Source organism: Benincasa hispida, chromosome 3 (assembly GCF_027475165.1).
Source record: "Benincasa hispida cultivar pf3 chromosome 3, pf3_genome.v1.1, whole genome shotgun sequence".
In the NCBI taxonomy this organism is placed as follows: Eukaryota; Viridiplantae; Streptophyta; class Magnoliopsida; order Cucurbitales; family Cucurbitaceae; genus Benincasa; species Benincasa hispida.
In genome coordinates this window covers 45,146,056-45,165,178 of record NC_143480.1, presented here as the reverse complement: position 1 = coordinate 45,165,178, position 19,123 = coordinate 45,146,056, and the positions used below count along the sequence as shown (strand labels likewise).

The following is a 19,123-nucleotide window of genomic DNA, read 5'->3' as shown; positions in this document are numbered from 1 at the left end:
AAATTTAATATATCAAATTATTAAAAAAAAAAATAAATTAACTGAATTCAATCAGTTATTTTTTTAAACCTTAAAAAAACCACTGATATCCAAAATTATCAATCACAATTGAATTTTAGAAACTTATATTCATCAATTAAGCATTAACATAACTTTTCAGTTAAACAAAATAGCGACAACACTAACTTTTCCATTAATAATAAAATATAAAACTGAATTCATAAAGTCATCTGTTAAGAATTAAAGAATAAAAAAAAAAACTGATAATTACAACCAAGAACTGTTGACAAGACTTTAATCGGTAATTGACCGATACCTTCGTCTGGCGGTAATTCCAGTCGATCATTAACCAAAAGTCTTGATAGGCAAAACTTGCAGCGGCAAGAGACTCAACTCCTTCAATCGATCTTTAACCTTTTCCAGTGGATTTCATCACATTGGTGGACTCTTGTCAAGAATGTTGAACTGAACATCCTCAATTTTGACAATAATAGAACTAAGATTTTTTTAAAAAACTTTAGGAAACCACATTCAATCAAAATAATCAACAAAAAAAATCACTTTAATCCACCACTAGCACATCATTCATAATTGGTGATGGGTATGCCAAATACCACCGACAAGAACACAGGTTACAAGAACACATATTGCCAAAGAAAAAAAATGACTGCAGAGATTTCCAACCTACCGCCGGTGAGATTTACAATGTTGTATAGTAAGCCGACTATTTTTTTTTTTTAATTCTTTAAATTCTTTATCGAAACCAAAATTTAATCAACAATACCAATGGAAAATGCATAAAACTAACAATCCAACATGAAATTCATGTTCTGATACCACTTGTTAGCATAATTACTTTATATCTATATTGAATAAATAAACCCTAGGATCATTCATGTCAAATTGTCAAGAATATATACATATTAGATTTCATTGACGAATTGATAATGACTCCAAATTAATAATGGCTCTAAATGACTATTGTCTTCTTCAACCGAAACTCTAAATGTCCTAAGTGTGATCTTTCTCTAGATGGGTTTCAAGAAAGATTGATTACTTATTGTTTTGGTATTTGGGAACCATAGCTTAAGATCTCTTTATATACTAGTTCAATTAAGGTTCTCATTATACCCTAATTAACTAAGAAATAGCTTATACCCATTAAGTTCATACTCAGTTAGGAATCTAAAGCCTTAATTAATTAGATCACATAATATGACCCAATCTAATAAAATAATTCAATGTGATAAATTATTAATCCACATACATAACTCATACTTTAATTAAACATATTATTAGTTAAATATATCTAACACTATCATCCGCCAAATTTGTCACCATCTTTGAAATTTTGCTTCATTGCCAAGTTTTTCTATCTACCTTCTTTTTCAAGCAAATTTCCATCTCTCACATCTTTCTGATTTTGGTAATGTTTTGATAATATTTCTTTTGCTTACACTAATGGTGAGATGTCTTAAATAAAATGAATAGTGTTGGGATAATAAATCTGTGAAAGTATAGTTTGAGAGTGAGACATGTACTCTATGATTGCTATGTTTTAATATCATATACATGTAAAATCACTATTGTACTCCCCAATGGTGTTGGAATGAAATTAAATGGTTTTAAATTTTTGGTATTTCACTTTTTTATAAAAATCATAAGAGAATTTGTTTGGCCATGCATGCTAATTTTTAAATTATCTTCTCAAAATAATATTTTTTGTCTACTCTGATTTAAGTCTTTATATTCTTAAATGTCAATTTTATTTATTCTTTACTTGCCAATTTATTTGTTAAATTCTTTTTTATAAAAATATTGTTACCTATTATCAATTTTACTATAAATTTTGAAAATATATTCACATATTATATTTCTTTATAAAAAATATTATTAATAATAATATTTTAGCCGATTTTGACTTTAAAATTAAATTAGATTTTATTGAAAATTCAAATATTAAAAATAATTGGACTCAAATTGAATAAATCCTAAACTACCAAGCACTAGAATAGTATTTGAACAAAAAAAAAAAGAATATTATATCATTTATTATTTTTATTTGTTCTATTTCATATAATTCTCAGTTATTATTTTGAGTAACCGAATTTAAAATGTTTACTTACATTATTGGAAAAAAGTAAAAATATGTCATGCTAATGTGTCTTTTGGATTATACAAAAATCCAAAATGAACGAATCGAGAGCTCATTAAATTGTCTACGTGGCTTTTAGTTCTCCTCACAACACACAATTTATTTTATTTTTACTTTTTATTATTCTTTTAAATAACAACACACCCCCCTTTTTTTTTCTTTTTGAAAGTACACCCCACAATCAACTAATAATTTGATATGGGCCCAAAATCAAAAGACATATCCAATACTCATAACATGTTTGGAATATCGTGATTTTGAAGAATTTGGACACGTAATGAATTTGAAATAAATTTCATCCTTTGGTATGGGTGAAAATAGAATAAGTTTAAAATCCAAATTATTTCAAATTTCGTTTATATTTAAAAAGAAAAAGAAAAAGAAAAAACCGTTTAGTATTTTACAAGATTTTATAGGATTAAAATTAAATTATTTAATTAACTTTATCTAATTCTAATTTTCAATTAACCTATCATAATTATATATAAGTAAATTCTCAACGTTCTTTTCTTTTTAAGTCATTATCCAAACACAAAATTTTAAATATATTCATTTCAAATTCTTTTCGTTCCAAACAAAATAATTAATTCAAAATCATTTCTCATATTTCAAATCACCGTATTTAAAATCATTTCTTGGATCAAAATAATCAAAGAATCTATGTTGGAGTGATTTTAATAGTTTAAAATAAAGGAAAATTATTTTAAATGACAAAACTATTGAAAATATTTATAAATATAGCAAAATAGCATCGTCTATCTGCGATGGACTGCGATAGACTCCTATCTGAATATTCTAATTCATTTTGTTATATTTAAAAATAGCCCTAAGCTAAATTTTAATATTTACAAAATCAATTCAAACAAGTTCTTCGTTGAATAATTATCTAGATTTTTTTGTTTTATTTCCTTAAATTAATTCTATAAACATTACTTTTATATATAATATTGTATTATCTAAGATTTTAAAAATCTATACAGAAGTTTTAAAAAATAAAGCTTTATTCAGTAACTATTCAATCTTATTATTGAAATTAAACTTAAAAATCTTACTTCCACTTAAGTTTTTATTTTTTATCTACATTTTATATATATATATATATTTTTAATCGTAGTTAAACTTTGAAAACTACAAAATAAGTTTATGAATCTAGTTTGAAAACAATTTCACTTTTTGGTTTTTTGTTTTGATATATATATGTGTGCGTATTCTTCCAAATTTCTTATAAGAAAATTCTAAAAAACTTTTTTTTTTTTTTTAGTTTTCAATTTTTTAATGGGTACTTAATAACATTTATAGAAAGTTATACCAAAACAAAGAAAATTAAATTTTAGAAACGAAAAATTAAAAATCGAATGTTGAATGTTGAATAGAAAATAATTTTTAAAGCAAAAACTTACTTTTTATTCTTTGAGATTTAGATAAGAATTTAAACATCTAAGAAATGAGTAAATTACAATCAACACCATAATCTTCAAACTCATAAAATAAAACAGAATGTCATCAAATTCACCTAAATATATGTCAAATTAATTATATCTCGACATTTGAGTGTCCGAAAATCAAATCCCTCGAAACCTAATTGTAAAATAAATTTTTTTTTAAAAAAAAAAAAAGTCACCTAAATATATAACCTAGTTGCCAAGCCTAGAAATCCTACTTCTAAAGCGATTAGGCACATGGGATGTATGGTATGTTTGTGGTATTTTCAAACTTTATTTTTTATTGAATCATTGAATCTCATTGAATCATCCAATCATTATTTGACACAAAATAAATTCTTATTTTTTTAAATTACAAATTTAGTGTTTAAACTTTGAAGTTTCTGTCTATTTAATTTATGAAGTACTTTTAAAAATGTCTAATAAGAGTTTCAAAGCTTTTAATTTGATATATAATAGATCTTCATATTTTCAATTTGACATATTCAAACTTTTTAAATATTAATTTTGAACTGTAGATACGATATTTGGTCCGACTTAATTTTTACGATTATGTTTAATTTTATTCTTAGTTTTTGGTAATTTTTTAACTATTAATCAAAATTTGAAATTTAATCAAAATTGGAAATGTAATGATTAAAAAAAGTCTAAAAAAAGGTTTTCTTTAGGTTTTTTAAAAAATATATATTATAAAAGAGAATATTGAAGTAATTAAAATAATTAAGAAAAAAGTAACGGTCAAGATCTTTCTATTGCATCCATCCATTGTATAATTGATTATAAAGATTCATTCCTAATAATCCCATCTTCCACTATGTATATATATATATATATACATCCACCCTAATAGCTATCCTCTACCAAGTTTGAGTTTCAGAGCTCCAATGGCTTCCATCAGCTTTTTAGAAATTCCTCTCGTTTTCATACCCTTTCTTTTGGTAATTTTTCTTCTCTCTCTCAAGTGGAACTCTAATGGGCTTCCTTGGAATTGGCCTTTCTTCGGAATGACTCTCAATATTTTCTTCCATTTCCACCGAATTCATGATCATCTCACTCAAATCTTATACCAATCTTCTTCCACTTTCCTTTTCAAAGGTGTTTGGTTTGCTGATCTTGATTTCTTCTTCACAGCCAACCCTTCTAATATTCACCATATTTTGAGCACTAAGTTCGAGCGATACCCCAAAGGCCCTGATTTCAAGTATATTTTTGACATTTTGGGAGATGGGATTTTCAACTCTGATTCAGATGTTTGGAAAAATCAACGCAAAACCGCTCATTCCTTGGTTCGTGATGAGAATTTTCTTCAGTTCTTGGAGAAAATTACATTGAAGAAAGTGAAGGAAGGGCTTGTTCCGATTCTTGAAAGTGTTTGTGAGAATGGGTCGGTGTTGGATCTGCAAGATTTGTTTCAGAGATTCTCCTTTGATTCAACTTGTATGTTGGTCACTGGCTTCGACCTCCATAGTTTATCTCTTGAACTCCCTCAAGTTCCTTTTTCCAAGGCCATGGATGATGCAGAGGAAGTGATTTTTCTCCGACATTTTTTCCCTAAACCAATATGGGAATTTCAGAAGACAGTCCATATTGGTCAACCCAAAAGGCTGAAACAAGCTTGGAAAATCATAGATGAAACCATCGCTAAATTGATAGCCTCCAAAAGGGAAAGCTTGGGAAATCAGGTGAAAGAAGAGGGAGATCATGAGCAAGGAGGAGTTGATTTGATTACATCCTATATTACAAATACAAACAAAGATGATAAGTTTTTGAGAGACACAGTCCTAAATTTCATGATTGCAGGTAGAGACACTCTAAGTTCAGCTCTCTCTTGGTTTTTCTTTTGTCTTTCGAACAATCCCATTGTTGAAGAAAAGATAAGAGACGAGCTCAAGACAACGATTCCATTAAATGAATCTCGTGATGAATGGCGGATATTTTCCATTGAAGAGTTGAAGAGGCTAGTTTACTTTCATGGGGCTTTGTGTGAAGCACTTAGACTGTATCCTCCAGTTCCATATCAACATAAGGTTGCTGTGCAGCATGATACTCTCCCAAGTGGCCATCACATAAATCCCAAAACAAAGATTGTGTTTTCTTTATATGCATTGGGAAGGATGAGTGATGTGTGGGGGAAAGATTGCATGGAATTCAAGCCAGAGAGATGGATTACAGAGAAGGGAAGTATCAAACATGAACCATCTTACAAATTCTTGGCCTTCAATGCTGGGCCAAGAACTTGTTTGGGGAAAGAAGTGGCTTTTATTGAGATAAAACTAGTTGCAGCTACTATTATTCATAACTACAACATTATTCGACAGATGGGGTATAAGGTTGTTCCAAATCCTTCCATTATTCTTCATATGAAACATGGATTCAAGGTTAGAATTACAAAGAGATGGTGTTGAAACTATTTGAAATGGCGTGCTAAAGAAGCAAGTTTCTCCATTTCTTCAACTCTCAGGTCAACCACATCCTAGTATTGTGTATTAAAAATTTATTTTTTAAAAACCCACCCTTCTAAGAAATAAGAAGTTAGTATATTATCTAGAAAAATACTTACATGTAAACTCTTCTTTCCTTTTTTTTCTTTTTCTTATTATTTTTTTTATATATATGTTATGTAATTGGAGTAGAATGAAAGAAAATAAGTGCATGCAATCCATTGGCTTTAAATTGAATAAAATAAAATAAAATTATTTTTATGCGAATAAATGTGGTCTATTACATCTCATAAATATATTTATGATATTGCAAAATGACAATTTTACTTACCTAGGATCTCATTTTTCCTACCTCATTAATATGATACTATCCTAGTCATGGTCACAGCGAAATATAATGATATGGTGTTTTGTTTTATCTAATTATTGTTTTCTATTTTCGAGGTTATTTCTAAGTAGTGCAATCAATCGTTAGTTTAATTTGCTATCTGTTACAATTCCTAAACTAAATAGTAGATAAATAAATAAAATAGTTTTAGTCTTTATTGTCATGAGATCAATCAACAAAGTACACAGTAGAGAGATCGACACATAGAGATTTACGTAGTTCACTAATAATGTGTTAGCTACGCCCATAGTAAAGAGAGATTAATTGTATTATTAGATAGAAATATCAGATAATTCAGATGCGCCAATAGAGTTCGAAAGTATATATATATACAAAGAACCTTTAAATTCTAGGGTTAAAATTGTAAATAACATAAATACGAATATAACTTAGGTTTTAAGAGCATGGTCCCGAGCCTACATCACGGTGTGTTCCTCCTAAACCCCGATGTCCACGGAGGAGGCAGGGGGCAGGGGCAAGGAAGTCTTCCTCGTCCCCGTCATTGCCCCCCTACTTCAATCCTGGAAATTCCCTGGGAAATCAGGGCGGGGTTATCCACGAAAAAAAATTTCTCATTTGTATTTTTTTTATTTATTCACTTTTTAAAAAATTTATGCTAAACCTTATAAAATTTTCTATATTAAATGGGTCCTTCCCAATACGTTTTTATTAAAACAAGCATAATATTTTCTGATAAAACAATAATATTTTATTTGAAATTATATAATTAAAATACTTAATCTTATAATTTTAAAAAATTTAAATTTAAATATTATTAGTTTAAACTTTCCATTTAACTATTATAATATTTAGGTTTTAAAAGTGATGAAGTCTTAAATATTAAAAATTATAAACATTGTATAAAAACAGTAAAATGAAAATTAGAAATAATTGTTGAAGCATTTTAAACTAAACTAATTAAAACTAATTAGGAAAATTAATTAAAATAAATTTACTCGCTGTGAACTCATAGAATAATAGACTCACGTAACGTGAATTTACATAAATATATAAGAAAAAAAATATTTTTACATAAATATATAAGAAAAAAACATTTTTTCTCGTAAGAACGAGACATGGTTGGAGACGGAAAATGTATTCTATTTAATTAATGGAGAGAAATTTCTCCCGTTCCCTCCCCTATTATCTATTGAATCGGAGATTCCCCACTTTTTTAGAACGATGATCATTCGAAGTACCAGATAATAAATTCAAGACATTTCAATATTTATTATCAATTTTTATAAATTCTAAGCAGGTATGTTTTTTATTTATTTACTATACATTAAAGTGTTTTTATTCTAAAGATAGGGATTTGAATCGTAGACATGTTGGTCACTAACTAACACATATTATATGTTAGTTGAATTACGCATTTTGTCTAGTATAAAACCGTAGGATGTGTATTCGTGTAGTAATCTAAGAACTATAGTTTGGAAACATGATTAATGAAAAAACATAGTCATATTTCATATTTTCACTACTCTATTTTTAAATTAAAAAAGATATATTTTTGTTATTTTAAAATATAAATTCCGTTGTCAATGTAAACATGGAAGACATGAAACGACGCTATTTCAAAATTTTCACTTTGTAAAGTACAAAATTCAAATACAACTTAAAAATCATTTCAAATAGTTAAAATAAATTTAGTTCAACAATAATTGATACACAATTTCTTATTTAAAATTGAATGTTCGATCTTCCCATCCTTATCTTTAAAGCTTCCTTGGAAGTTTCCACCGATTAGGGCTCCGTATCTTCACAAATATCTTTAAATTTATCAAATGTCCTATTTTTTTTATAAAAAAAATAATTTTAGAAATTTAACCAATTAAACCTCACAAGTCACAATCTCCTTTTTTGGTTTTGTACGTTGTTTCAAGTTTTCAACTTTGAAACCAATAATTCATTTGGTAGTTTCACTTTCACGATTTCCTTTATGAATTAAATGCAATAGCTACTCTGTTTGTTCACTTCATAAACCAATTGAATTCGATGTATTTAGGTGGAATTATTTTAATTTTTAGTCTTTTGATTGATTAATAATGTATATTTTAAGGAGATTAAACTGTGTTTAGGTTGACTTGATTTAGTGATATACGGAAATATTTCCTAAACTAATTACCTTGAAATTATTATGAATACATCACACATTCAAACTTTCAATTGATGATCTATCATCCTTCTAATTTTACGAAGTTTTACAATTTAGATATCGCAAAATGCATAAATTGCTCTTGAATTATAAGGCTGTTCGGTATACATCTGCTTTGGGTACGTTCACGGATAATATTACTAATTTCATCTGCTCGAAAGAGAAAATACCTCGAGCCAATGTTCGGATTTTCATAATCCTGTTGTGCAAAAATGGGATATGCATTTGAAATGGGTGGGGAACTACACCTTTAATGGGTGTCGAAGGACGCATACCCAGACGGAAACTACAAATAACCTCTGGGTTTTTTCAGCTGTGGCGAGCATCTGGAATAACTAGTGAAGGTCACGGCGAGATGAGCCGTTTATCATTTTGTATTGTAAAAAACAACGAAAACAAATGAATTGGACTTCCTCATACATTTGGAAACAGATATTCGAAAGAAACGAGAAATCAATATAGGCGCAAGAGAGCCAATCAAACTCTGGAACTATAAAATTGTTGTTATTTATTTTTTATTTTTATCAGTTTTTATTATTATTATTTTTCTTTTTTCTTTTTCTTTTTTTTTTTTCTTTATAAAATCAAAAACTACACTAATAAATAAATTAAATAATATTTTTTTAAAAAAAAAATTGAAAATGAGTTGTTTGTCATCTCAATTTATGAAAGAAAAGGAAAAGAAAATAGACAAGACTTCACTGGTAACTATTTGGTTTTTTGCTTTTCGTTTTTAGAAATTATGTTTGTTTTCTCACAATTTTCTCACTCATGATTTTCGTATTTCCTATATAAGCATTCAAATTCTTAGCTAATTGCTAAAATTAAAAGCGATTTTGTATAGTTTTTAATTTTTTGCTTTTATTTTGAAAATACTTCTAAAAAATGTAGATAATAAAACATGAAAATCAACATGCGAGAATGGTGCTTACAAGCTTGTTTTTTAAAAACATAAACAAAAAATTAATGTGTTATTTGATAATCATTTGATTTTTGGTTTTTAATTTTTGAAAACTAAGCCTATAAACACTCTTCCAGCTCTAAATTTTTTTATTTGTTGTCTTCAATTACCAGTATTTTTAAAAATCAAGTCAAGTTTTTAAAACTAAAAAAAAAAAAAAAAAGTAGTTTTTAAATACTTGTTTTTGTTTTTGTTTTTAGAATTTAACTAAGATTTTTACTTTGGTATTTAAATAAATGTGCAAATCATTATAAGAAATTGGAAAAAATTAGTCTTAATTTTCAAAAATAAAAAATCATAAACGAAATAATTATCAAATTGGCCTATTTTGAGATGTATCGTAGCAATCCAATAGTGAGAATTTGATCCAAACAACTACTATAGTTTAGGAATGATTTGTTCATTTTACAATGCTTAAAAGTTTAATTGCAATGATTTTACGAAAAAATAATTAATGTCTATTTTCCTTTCCTCTATAAACTTCTGACACATATTTACGTTGTGCATTTTTTTTTTTTTAATGAAAGTTATTGTTATCATCATTTTATAAAGTTGGATAAAAATTAGATGAAGATTCATTTTAAGATTTATTAAAAATACGTGAATTAAATTTAAATCGTTAAAATTACATAGACTAAAATGGGATGGATCTTGACCACAATGGATAAAATGGTATCTTAACTAAAAATATCATGAGAGTAAATCGTAAGGTCAATCCATATTATTTTTCTATAGTTATTTTAAGTAAAAAACTATTCCTCACTGATGTTGGCATTTATCAGACAACGTTAATCAAATCTAATAAAACATCATGAATCTAACATTGTGTAAGGGAAGTATGTCTCTTTGACCTCCTGATTCCTTCAAGGTAAATACAAATGCGACTTTCAATATCGATAGTAACATGAGTTTAGGAGCAATTGTTCGTTATCCAAATTGTGACGTCATGCTAACTATGGAAAATCACAAATACTATATTTGTTGGATCTATTAAACTTATGGAGGTCATTACCCTCCGTGAAAGCATTTCTAAAACTCTTAAAGCTAACATCTTCTCTCTGGACTAAAACAGATTCTCTGATAATTTAGAATCTCTTGACAGGAAAAGCTAGATATGCTAATAGAGTTCAGTCTTTGTCGACTCCTTTCGAGATGTGTTGCATAGTGGTTCGATCCAATGTTTTCTCCTTGTCAATGTCAACCATGTAACTCAATTGTTCATGATTTGGCTCCTCATACCCATAGATAAAGATTCAAGACGATTTTGCTTGAATACCACCGATCATAGTTCCTTTTCTTTTTCTCTAATTATCATGTTCCTTAAGTTTATTTTATTCTATTCGTCTTGTTACATTTTACTCAAAAAAGAAAAAGAAAAACCATGAGTGTACTTTTGAATAATAAAAGTAATTTTCATTATTTGGAAAGTCTCATCGTTGAAACAAACACACACAAAGAAAAAAAAAATCATCTCTGAACTTTGCACATTACTGAAAACTACTCAACTTAGAACGTTGGAGTAATGACCCAAAATTGAAATTAGACTCCAAATGCTTCTACATTATTCAAACCATTACCAATCAATTTTCATCCAAAATTCTAACAGATATCTATTTTACAAATAATTTACAAATAATTTTGAAACGTTAATGAAAGGTCATGTATATCATTATAACTCTGGAAAAAAAAATGGAGTCTTTTCTAAACAAAGAGCAACGAATACTTCTGTTAGCTAGCCAAATATAAATTTTCTTATACCACTGGAGGGTGAATTAAAAAAAAAAAAAAAAAAAAAGAACAGTATGTATCTAACACCATGAATTTACAGGATAAGATTTTCCATTACAGAAATCTAAATAAAGAACTTATGATTCTGTTTATACATTATAGACAAGGTGAGGAATCTGGCTCACAGTGTGCTACACCTCCTAGGCTTTCTAATTTCTATCAGTAACATTAATTTCAAGAAATAACGTTATCAATGAGAGTTCTTTAAAAACAAGTCTCATTCAGTTCCATCTCTTGGCATTCTTTAGTCCTTTTGATTTAGCTTTCGCTTGCTGAAATGCCTGCATCTTCTGTTTCTTTCGTGCTTCCTTCTCGGCCTGTGGAGTGGCAAAAGATAAAGGGAAGTAAATCTACTTTATCATTCACTAAGAAACTGAAACCAAACACAATCACATGATTCACATCTGTATGTTCGAAAAATGATTTCAAACGCCATTGTGATTCTAAGATCTCTAACATATTTGAGAATAATTTTGAAATTATTAAAATCACTTTTGTCATGTTCGAAATCTTTTCAAAACATGATTTTTAATCATTCAAAATCATTAAGCAATTTCCATTTGATCAAATTTGGTTTTAAAGGATTCAAAAGCATGTTTTGCTCTAACATACATATAATCCTCCCAAGTTACTTTTGACTTTTTCCCGAGGCAACTTTGCTGTAATTCCTACATTCTTTCTATTCCTACTAATATTCTACTAATACTTGTACTTGCACTTGCTGAGCGAGAATTGAGGGGGTCGATTGTAAGTCATAAGTCCAGCTTTCATTTGATTTCATGTCAGAACGAAAGGCTAACACAATTGGTAATTGGCACTAATTTAAAACGTTACTGTCTTACTGTACCTTAGACATCTTGGATTTGGCTTTAAGCTTAGGAGCCTTTTCTTCAAGCTCTGCCTCACGTTCTAGCTCTCTTTCCCTGGCATCCAGATTCTTTTCCAGATAATACTGTTGTAAACCACAGAGCATCGAGTAAGAATCTACTGACATAATTCATAACTGTACCAACAGCAACGCTTCCACAACATGCTAAGTAATGATCTGGTATTATAAGCAATTACACGACATGAGGAGTACTTGGTAGAGAAACTCATGAATTTCATGCGAACTCTACTATGGCTAGATAAATGGTAGAGGAGAAATTTGGTAAAAGAGGTTTTTGGATGAAATCATTCATATCAATCCCAATGAATGCAAAATATTTGGAGGAATTTTCATCCATTAACATTTACATTCAATTGAAGTCTCAAGAGATTGGTTTCACCATATGGGGTTTAGATTTTTTTTTCTTTTTTTTTTAAAAAAAAATCTTTCTTTGAACCTCAAGAACCAAGATCTGAAGCACTACATTTGTTTTTGGAAATAGAAATGTCATTTGATGAATGAAATCTAGAATGAATCCAGCAACAAGACCTCAAGCACTAGATGATAAGTGCTTGTTTATGAGTGATTTTGAAACTGTTAAAATCACTTACGTCATTTTCGAAATTACTCCAAAATACACCCTTTAATCACTCAAAATTAATTTAATATTTAATTTTACACTTTTAAATGTAATTTTTATATTTATCAAAATTGACTTTAAATGCTTAAAAGCTTGTTTGGGAGTGCTTTTGAAAATGTCAAAAGTGATTTTAACTATTTCAAAATCACTCCCAAACTTGCCCAAATAAGTAGAATAGAAGCAGCCTTACATTGTAGTCACCCGCATAATCCTGTAAATTTCCATCTTTAACTTCAATGACTCTATTTACAATTTGCTTTATGAAGTATCGATCATGAGAAACAGTGATGACAGTGCCCCTATATTCATTTATTGCCTCCTGATAAGATAATCAGAGATTGAGATTGCAATTGATTGTGATATTTCAAGTGTAAAGGCATATCAGATGTACTAATATTCAATTAAAAAAAGAAATTGAACCTCGAGCATCTCTTTAGAAGGTATATCCAAGTGATTTGTCGGTTCATCCAATACCAGCAACGTTGATGGTTTTACCATGAATTTACAAAACGCAAGGCGTGCCTGTAAAAACAGAGTACAGATTTCAATTATCGTGCCACGTCTTAATCAAATGATACAGGTATACATGCCAGAGGAATTAGACAATATAGCAAAGAGAAAATGAGAAGTGAAGATATCTAAAATAGGAATTAAGTAACAAAGGAAGAAGGGAGAAACAGAATTGGAGGGAGGGAAGAAGTGGGAGAGTGAGAGAGAAGAATGGAAGAGATTCAAATAACTCATAGACTTTTCAACTATCAAGTCCGCCAGTTACATAAAGGCTAAAAGATCATACGACTGCAAAAGACAATACCAGAGCAACTTAATGAGATGAGACGATGCCAAAATGAACTCAGAATATGATTACGTATGGAAATCTAAAAGGTAGAAATCTCATTCCTGATGATCTCAATAATTAGAAGTCTAACAAATGCTTGATGCTAAATGCCTGTTTATAGCGGCCAAAGAAAACCAACCTAACTAAACATATAAAATTAGTTCCTAAATATTATTGGGAGAGTATCCAATATAATACTATTTTAGACGTTCAAAAAAATTAAACTTAATTGATTGATAATATATTTTCCTATTCTGCAGCATTCTTGCAGACTTCGAGAAATACAAATCCAATGGGTTCAAAGTTTGGTAGTGTGGAAAAATCTTCATAACAAAGTATAGTTCACATCCATTCACCATCTTGGTGAACAAATATGATTGGAGTGAAGATTGAAGAATAAGGATTCACCAGCAAACTTTAACGAACAACATCCATTTGATACCCAAAGAGGGAATGAAGAAGCCAGAAGGACTACCTCATAATCGTATAAAGAAAAATCTAAACTTGACCAAAAAACTTCGACCACCTGAATCAGACTAATCCATTATAAGTGATCCTGTTTTCTGGTAAACCATCCATGATAAGAAAGTTAAGATCTATATTAACTGGACCCTACCATAATCCCCAGGATATAAACAAATATGCAACTAACTCTAAGAGCTTTAGTTAATTGTTGAGGCGACGTACAGTTAGTCGCCCCAAAATTGTTTTCCAGGCATCAATCATACAATATATGACTTTCCAGACTTTACAAGGTGCTGAGAAAACAAACATAATCTCAAAGATAGTAGCTAACTTGAGATTACCTTCTCCCCACCACTCAATAACGAAACCTTCCTATCAAGCATCTCAGTTTTAAAATTACAACGCCCAAGGAGACCTTTTATATCATCAACTCTCCAGTCCTCTGCAACTTCCTCTACTGTCTCAAGCACTGTCTTCTCCAAATCAAGTGCCTCAGCCTGAACAAGAGCAAAAACACTTCAATCGGCAATACATTTTCAAAATAGAGATTAGGCCCATGGGATAAAATTGTTTGCCATAAATATTAGATGTAAGCATTGACAATGAGAGAGACGGTTATTATAGATCGATAGAAGTGATGTACGAGTAACTGCAGCATACCTGATTTTGTTCAAAATAGTTAGGCAACACGTTGTGCTCCCCAAGCAGAACTTCACCTCCTTTTGGCTTTTCCAAACCCATTATCAATTTTAGTAGTGTACTTTTTCCACATCCATTTGGGCCAAGAATGGCAATCTTCTCACCCCTTTCAATGATAAGATTTGCTTTAATGAACAACTGCTGCCACACCAATACCAAAAAAAGCCGTATGAATATGAAGATTGTTAAATTAAAAATAACACCCAAACACTCTGAAGCCTCTCTATTATCAATAGAACTTTATTAACTCACCTTATCTTCAAAACCAAATTCCAAATTTTTTATTGACACAACAGATCTCCCACTCTGCCCACGTTCAGGGAACCTAATCTTCATTTGTTTCCTTTGAAATGGCTTTTCTACAAGATCCTCTTCTTGAAGCCTCTCCAACTTCTGTTGTTATAAGTGAGAAAAAGCCAGAAGAGGGATGTTATCAGAAAAGTTGAAGTTGCTGAAAATAGAATTTGGCCCACCCAACATAGATATAAAAACTCGCACTCAATGCCAAGTGAAACATGCAAATTTGAGGCAAATGAACTCTTTTTACTGGTATCTTGTAGAAGAAGAAGAAAGTAAGCAGCAAACAGCACGCAGGTTCAATTGAACAAGTAATAAGCTCATGGCAGCTAAGCATACTGATACAGTTAATGAAGTACGATGAACATGGCATGTGATCTAGATGACAAGATTTCCAATTAATTGGCACACTTCAAGTATATCACATCTTACGTACTTGTGTAAAAGAAGACTTGCCGAACTCTTACAGGAAAAGAAGAAATTTATAAGCTATTGCAAGAAAGTTATGAGGACAGGGTACCTTAAATGGTGCCTGCTATAATGAACAAGTTATTTAGAACATAACTTTCACATGATAAACATAGCCCGTTGGCATGGCTTCTTATCATATCACATTTATACCTAAATACGGAGGATGCTTATGTACCTTTTCGGCTGAGGAAGCACGCCCGGAATTTGCTCCAGCACCTAGTCTACTTATCAAGTCTTTTGTCTGTTCAATTTCCTTCTGCTGCTTCTCCCATGCTGCATTTTGAGCTTCAGTCCACTCAGCTTTTGAAATAACATATTGTGAATAATTTCCCTCATATGTTCTCGATACACCCATATCAGTTTCAACGATTTTTGTACACAGCTGATCCAGAAAAGCTCTGTCATGTGAAATGATAACCATTGGCACATCCTGCTTGTTGAGATAACCCTCAAGCCACTCTATAGTGTCAAGATCAAGATGATTCGTAGGTTCATCCAATAGTAGCAAATCTGGCTCCTGCAGAGAGAGGCAGAAGACTATAACTCACTTGATATATTGCCAAACTTGACATATAATAATCATTAATCAAAGACAGGTATAAAATAGTGCATTAAAGAAGCTTCTTTGTCAAATGGAAACTTTAAACAGATGGTTAATGATAATTTATAAGCAAGGATTAGACTTATAATGTCAAATTATAATCGACCAAGTAAACATACCTGAAGTAAGATCTTCCCAAGCGACATTCTCATCTGCCACCCCCCACTAAAAGAAGCCACCAACCTGTCTGAGTCCTCCTCAGAAAACCCAAGTTCCGGCATCAGCTTACTGACCTTAACATCCACTTCATCTAAGTCAATAGCTTGTGCTCGCCGCTGAAGCAAATCAAACTCATCCAATAGCCTTCCCATCAACTGCAAATCCTCCACAGAGCTTTCCAATGCCTTCTGAACCTTCTCCAACCTTGTTGCTATCTCCATTTCCTCTTTGAATGCACTCAAAAACTCCTCTCTCACTGTCCTGCTCAACGAAACCTCAAATTCCTGGCTCAGAAATGCAATTTTCATATTGGCCTTTGCCTTTATCACATTCCCTGAATCAGGCTCTTCAAGACCGGCAATAATCCGCATTTGCGTCGTTTTCCCTGCACCATTTACACCAACCAAACCAACTTTTTCGCCTTTTTTAACTTCCCAACTCACGTTCTTCAATACCGTCGCACCCTTATAGCTCTTACTCACATTTTCAAGCTTCACGCCTGATGAAATTCGAGAATCGCCAGCATTTGACTGTTTATATACACGTTTACCATCAAATTCACTGACAGAATCGCTCGAAAACAAAGATTCGATATCATCTTTGGTTGAAGTTTCCGCAACCGATGCTTCTACGGCCACTGCTTCAATTCTAGAATTTGCTCTTCTAGGATTGGGTAAACTACTAGCTCTAATACTCTTGAAGTTACCTCCAATGGATTGTGCGGCTGTTCGATTCGAAACCTGATGCTGACAAGACCCAAATACAGTCTTCCGAGAATCCAACAGAGGTGAGCCGGTGAGAAAGCTCGAGCGGAGATGAAGATGATGAAGCTTGATAGTCAAATCCATGTCTGAGAAATCGAAGTAACAGCAAGAAATGGAAATGAATAGAGAAGAAATTTATGTTCGTGTTCGTGAATGGAAGGAACTCGCAAATCAAAGAAGATTGCGAGACGGAAAGGAAGTGCGAGCTCCTTCAATGACAAACTCAGAGCACCGCTCAGCCCATGGTTCATCTAATTATCGGATTGTCTCATTTTTATGTTTTTTTCGTAAAACTTTTTTTCTTTTTTTGACAATCATTTTTAATAAATTTTAATTTTTAAAAATAAAAATATTCATATTTCTTTAAACAATTGTTACATTTTCTTCCCCCAGATTATCATAAAAAGTAGCAATGTACGGTACTAAATGGTAAAAAGAATATATAAATGCAGACCTTGATTAAGGTTAGATTAATTAGGAAAGAAATTTCAATTCAGTATAACTAAAATGATCATTATTTTAAATGACAAAACTATTGAATATATTTTCAAATATAGTAAAATGTCATTAAATATAAATGATGGAAAGTGAGAGACATCTATAAATATCTATCACAATGACATTTTTTTATATTTGTAAATAAGTTTAATCATTTTTCTATATTTGAAATCCGCCCTAATTCTATATATAAAAAAATAATAATAAAGTTAATTATACACTTATTTATTATTTTTTATTTCATTATGTTCTTATGGTAACATTAGCAAATATCAAATATATTAGATGAGCATTTAAAATTTGTACAAGCATCTCATCTTTTTATATATAATTTTGATTTTGGCTTTAATTTGATAAGTTTATTTTTTAAAAAAAAAATAGTTTAATAAGGTATAGGAATCAAAATTCGAATTTTTAACTTTTTCTTAAGGTTATAGTAATTTAAAATATATGCTCAAGTTGGCTGTTATTAATGGTTTTAATCGACTTTGAGATTGTTTTTAAGATTAACATATCACTTTATAAATAAAAATAACAATAATGACAATAATAATAATAATATTTATGTTTTTAAATAGAGATGAAAAATTTATGCTAAAAACCAAAATTAGAGACGATTGCATTTGTGTGGCCCGCGGGAGAGATAAAGCCCAATTCGTCAAATATGAGTTTTGTGGTGCCCGTTGCGCTAGGAAGCTTTCCGTGGTCCATCTCATCCAGTGAGATTATGCCACGTGTCACCTTATTCGTGGATCTCTGCTATCCACGTATTTACATTCGTAGACGGCTTGATTTTTTTTTTGCTTTTGAAGAGTTTCTGTTTAATTAGTGATTTTCATATGTGTATAATCCACGCCTCAATAGTCAATACAAACGAAAATAAAATGATTGAATTTTGGTTTAAATATTATTTAGATTTTGTTAATTCTAATCTCTTCTTATCTTAACCTTCAACTAATAATAAAATTTTAGGAGGTGTTTGGGGGCAATAAGTTGGTTATTATAGTCAGGTTATGATAGTTTGTGGGGTGTAGATTATTTTAGTTTAGATTATAATAGTATGTGTTTGAAATGTGAACTATTTTAGTTTGAGAAGGAAATAGTAAACACCGTAGCAAATAATAAAGATAAAATAGTAAAAACGATAGTAAATAGAAAATACGATAGCAAATGAAAGTTTTGAAATGGTGTTGACGGCAGTACTGTTGATGATAACTCTTGCCCCAAACGCCCCTTGAATCTCACTAGGCTAAATTAAAAGTATAAACTTTGATATCAATTTCAACATAGTCTAATAACTAAAACATTAATTATAATTTTAACCGTCCATTGTTCAATTTTTTTAGTACAAAGGTAGGAAGAAAACAAAAAAAAAAAACTTAAAAGTAATAAAATTTTCAAAAATTTAAAAAAAAAAAAATAAAAAGAGTATAATCCAACTTTGGAATACGGTCTTCAAGTCAGATAGTCGAATATCTCAGCCTTTGTGC

The 19,123-nt window shown here is 30.2% G+C and overlaps 1 protein-coding gene and 1 pseudogene across 3 annotated transcripts; one reads left to right on the top strand and one right to left on the bottom strand.

Moving 5' to 3' along the window:
• Positions 1 to 4,413: 4,413 nt before the first annotated feature.
• LOC120072724 (alkane hydroxylase MAH1 pseudogene) lies at positions 4,414 to 6,309 on the top strand (annotated as a pseudogene). The gene has a single exon (XR_016528285.1). The product of XR_016528285.1 is annotated as an alkane hydroxylase MAH1 pseudogene (transcript).
• A 5,057-nt stretch (positions 6,310 to 11,366) lies between these two features.
• Positions 11,367 to 17,551, bottom strand: LOC120073204 (ABC transporter F family member 5-like). Of its 2 annotated transcripts, none has more exons than XM_039025887.2 (9): positions 16,332 to 17,551; positions 15,787 to 16,128; positions 15,096 to 15,236; positions 14,805 to 14,984; positions 14,486 to 14,641; positions 13,262 to 13,363; positions 13,032 to 13,160; positions 12,181 to 12,285; positions 11,367 to 11,650 (listed from the first exon to the last, which is right to left on the bottom strand). In XM_039025887.2, exons 1-9 carry the CDS (start codon positions 17,217 to 17,219, stop codon positions 11,555 to 11,557), a joined length of 2,139 nt encoding a protein of 712 aa, XP_038881815.2. In that variant the 5' UTR covers positions 17,220 to 17,551; the 3' UTR covers positions 11,367 to 11,554. The 2 variants fall into 2 exon arrangements, with proteins under 2 accessions (XP_038881815.2, XP_038881816.2); XM_039025888.2 differs by having other exon boundaries at positions 14,805 to 14,981; positions 16,332 to 17,549.
• Between the last annotated feature and the right edge of the window lie 1,572 nt (positions 17,552 to 19,123).

What these genes read in the sequence shown, in the direction of transcription:
- LOC120073204 (XM_039025887.2), bottom strand. Translation starts at nt 17,219, where the DNA reads ATGGATTTGACTATCAAGCTTCATCATCTTCATCTCCGCTCGAGCTTT. An exon ending in GTGCTTCCTCAGCCGAAAAG is followed by an intron (nt 15,237 to 15,786) that starts GTACATAAGCAT and finishes TTATAACAACAG; the next exon opens with AAGTTGGAGAGGCTTCAAGA. An exon ending in ACTATTTTGAACAAAATCAG is followed by an intron (nt 14,642 to 14,804) that starts GTATGCTGCAGT and finishes GCTCTTGTTCAG; the next exon opens with GCTGAGGCACTTGATTTGGA.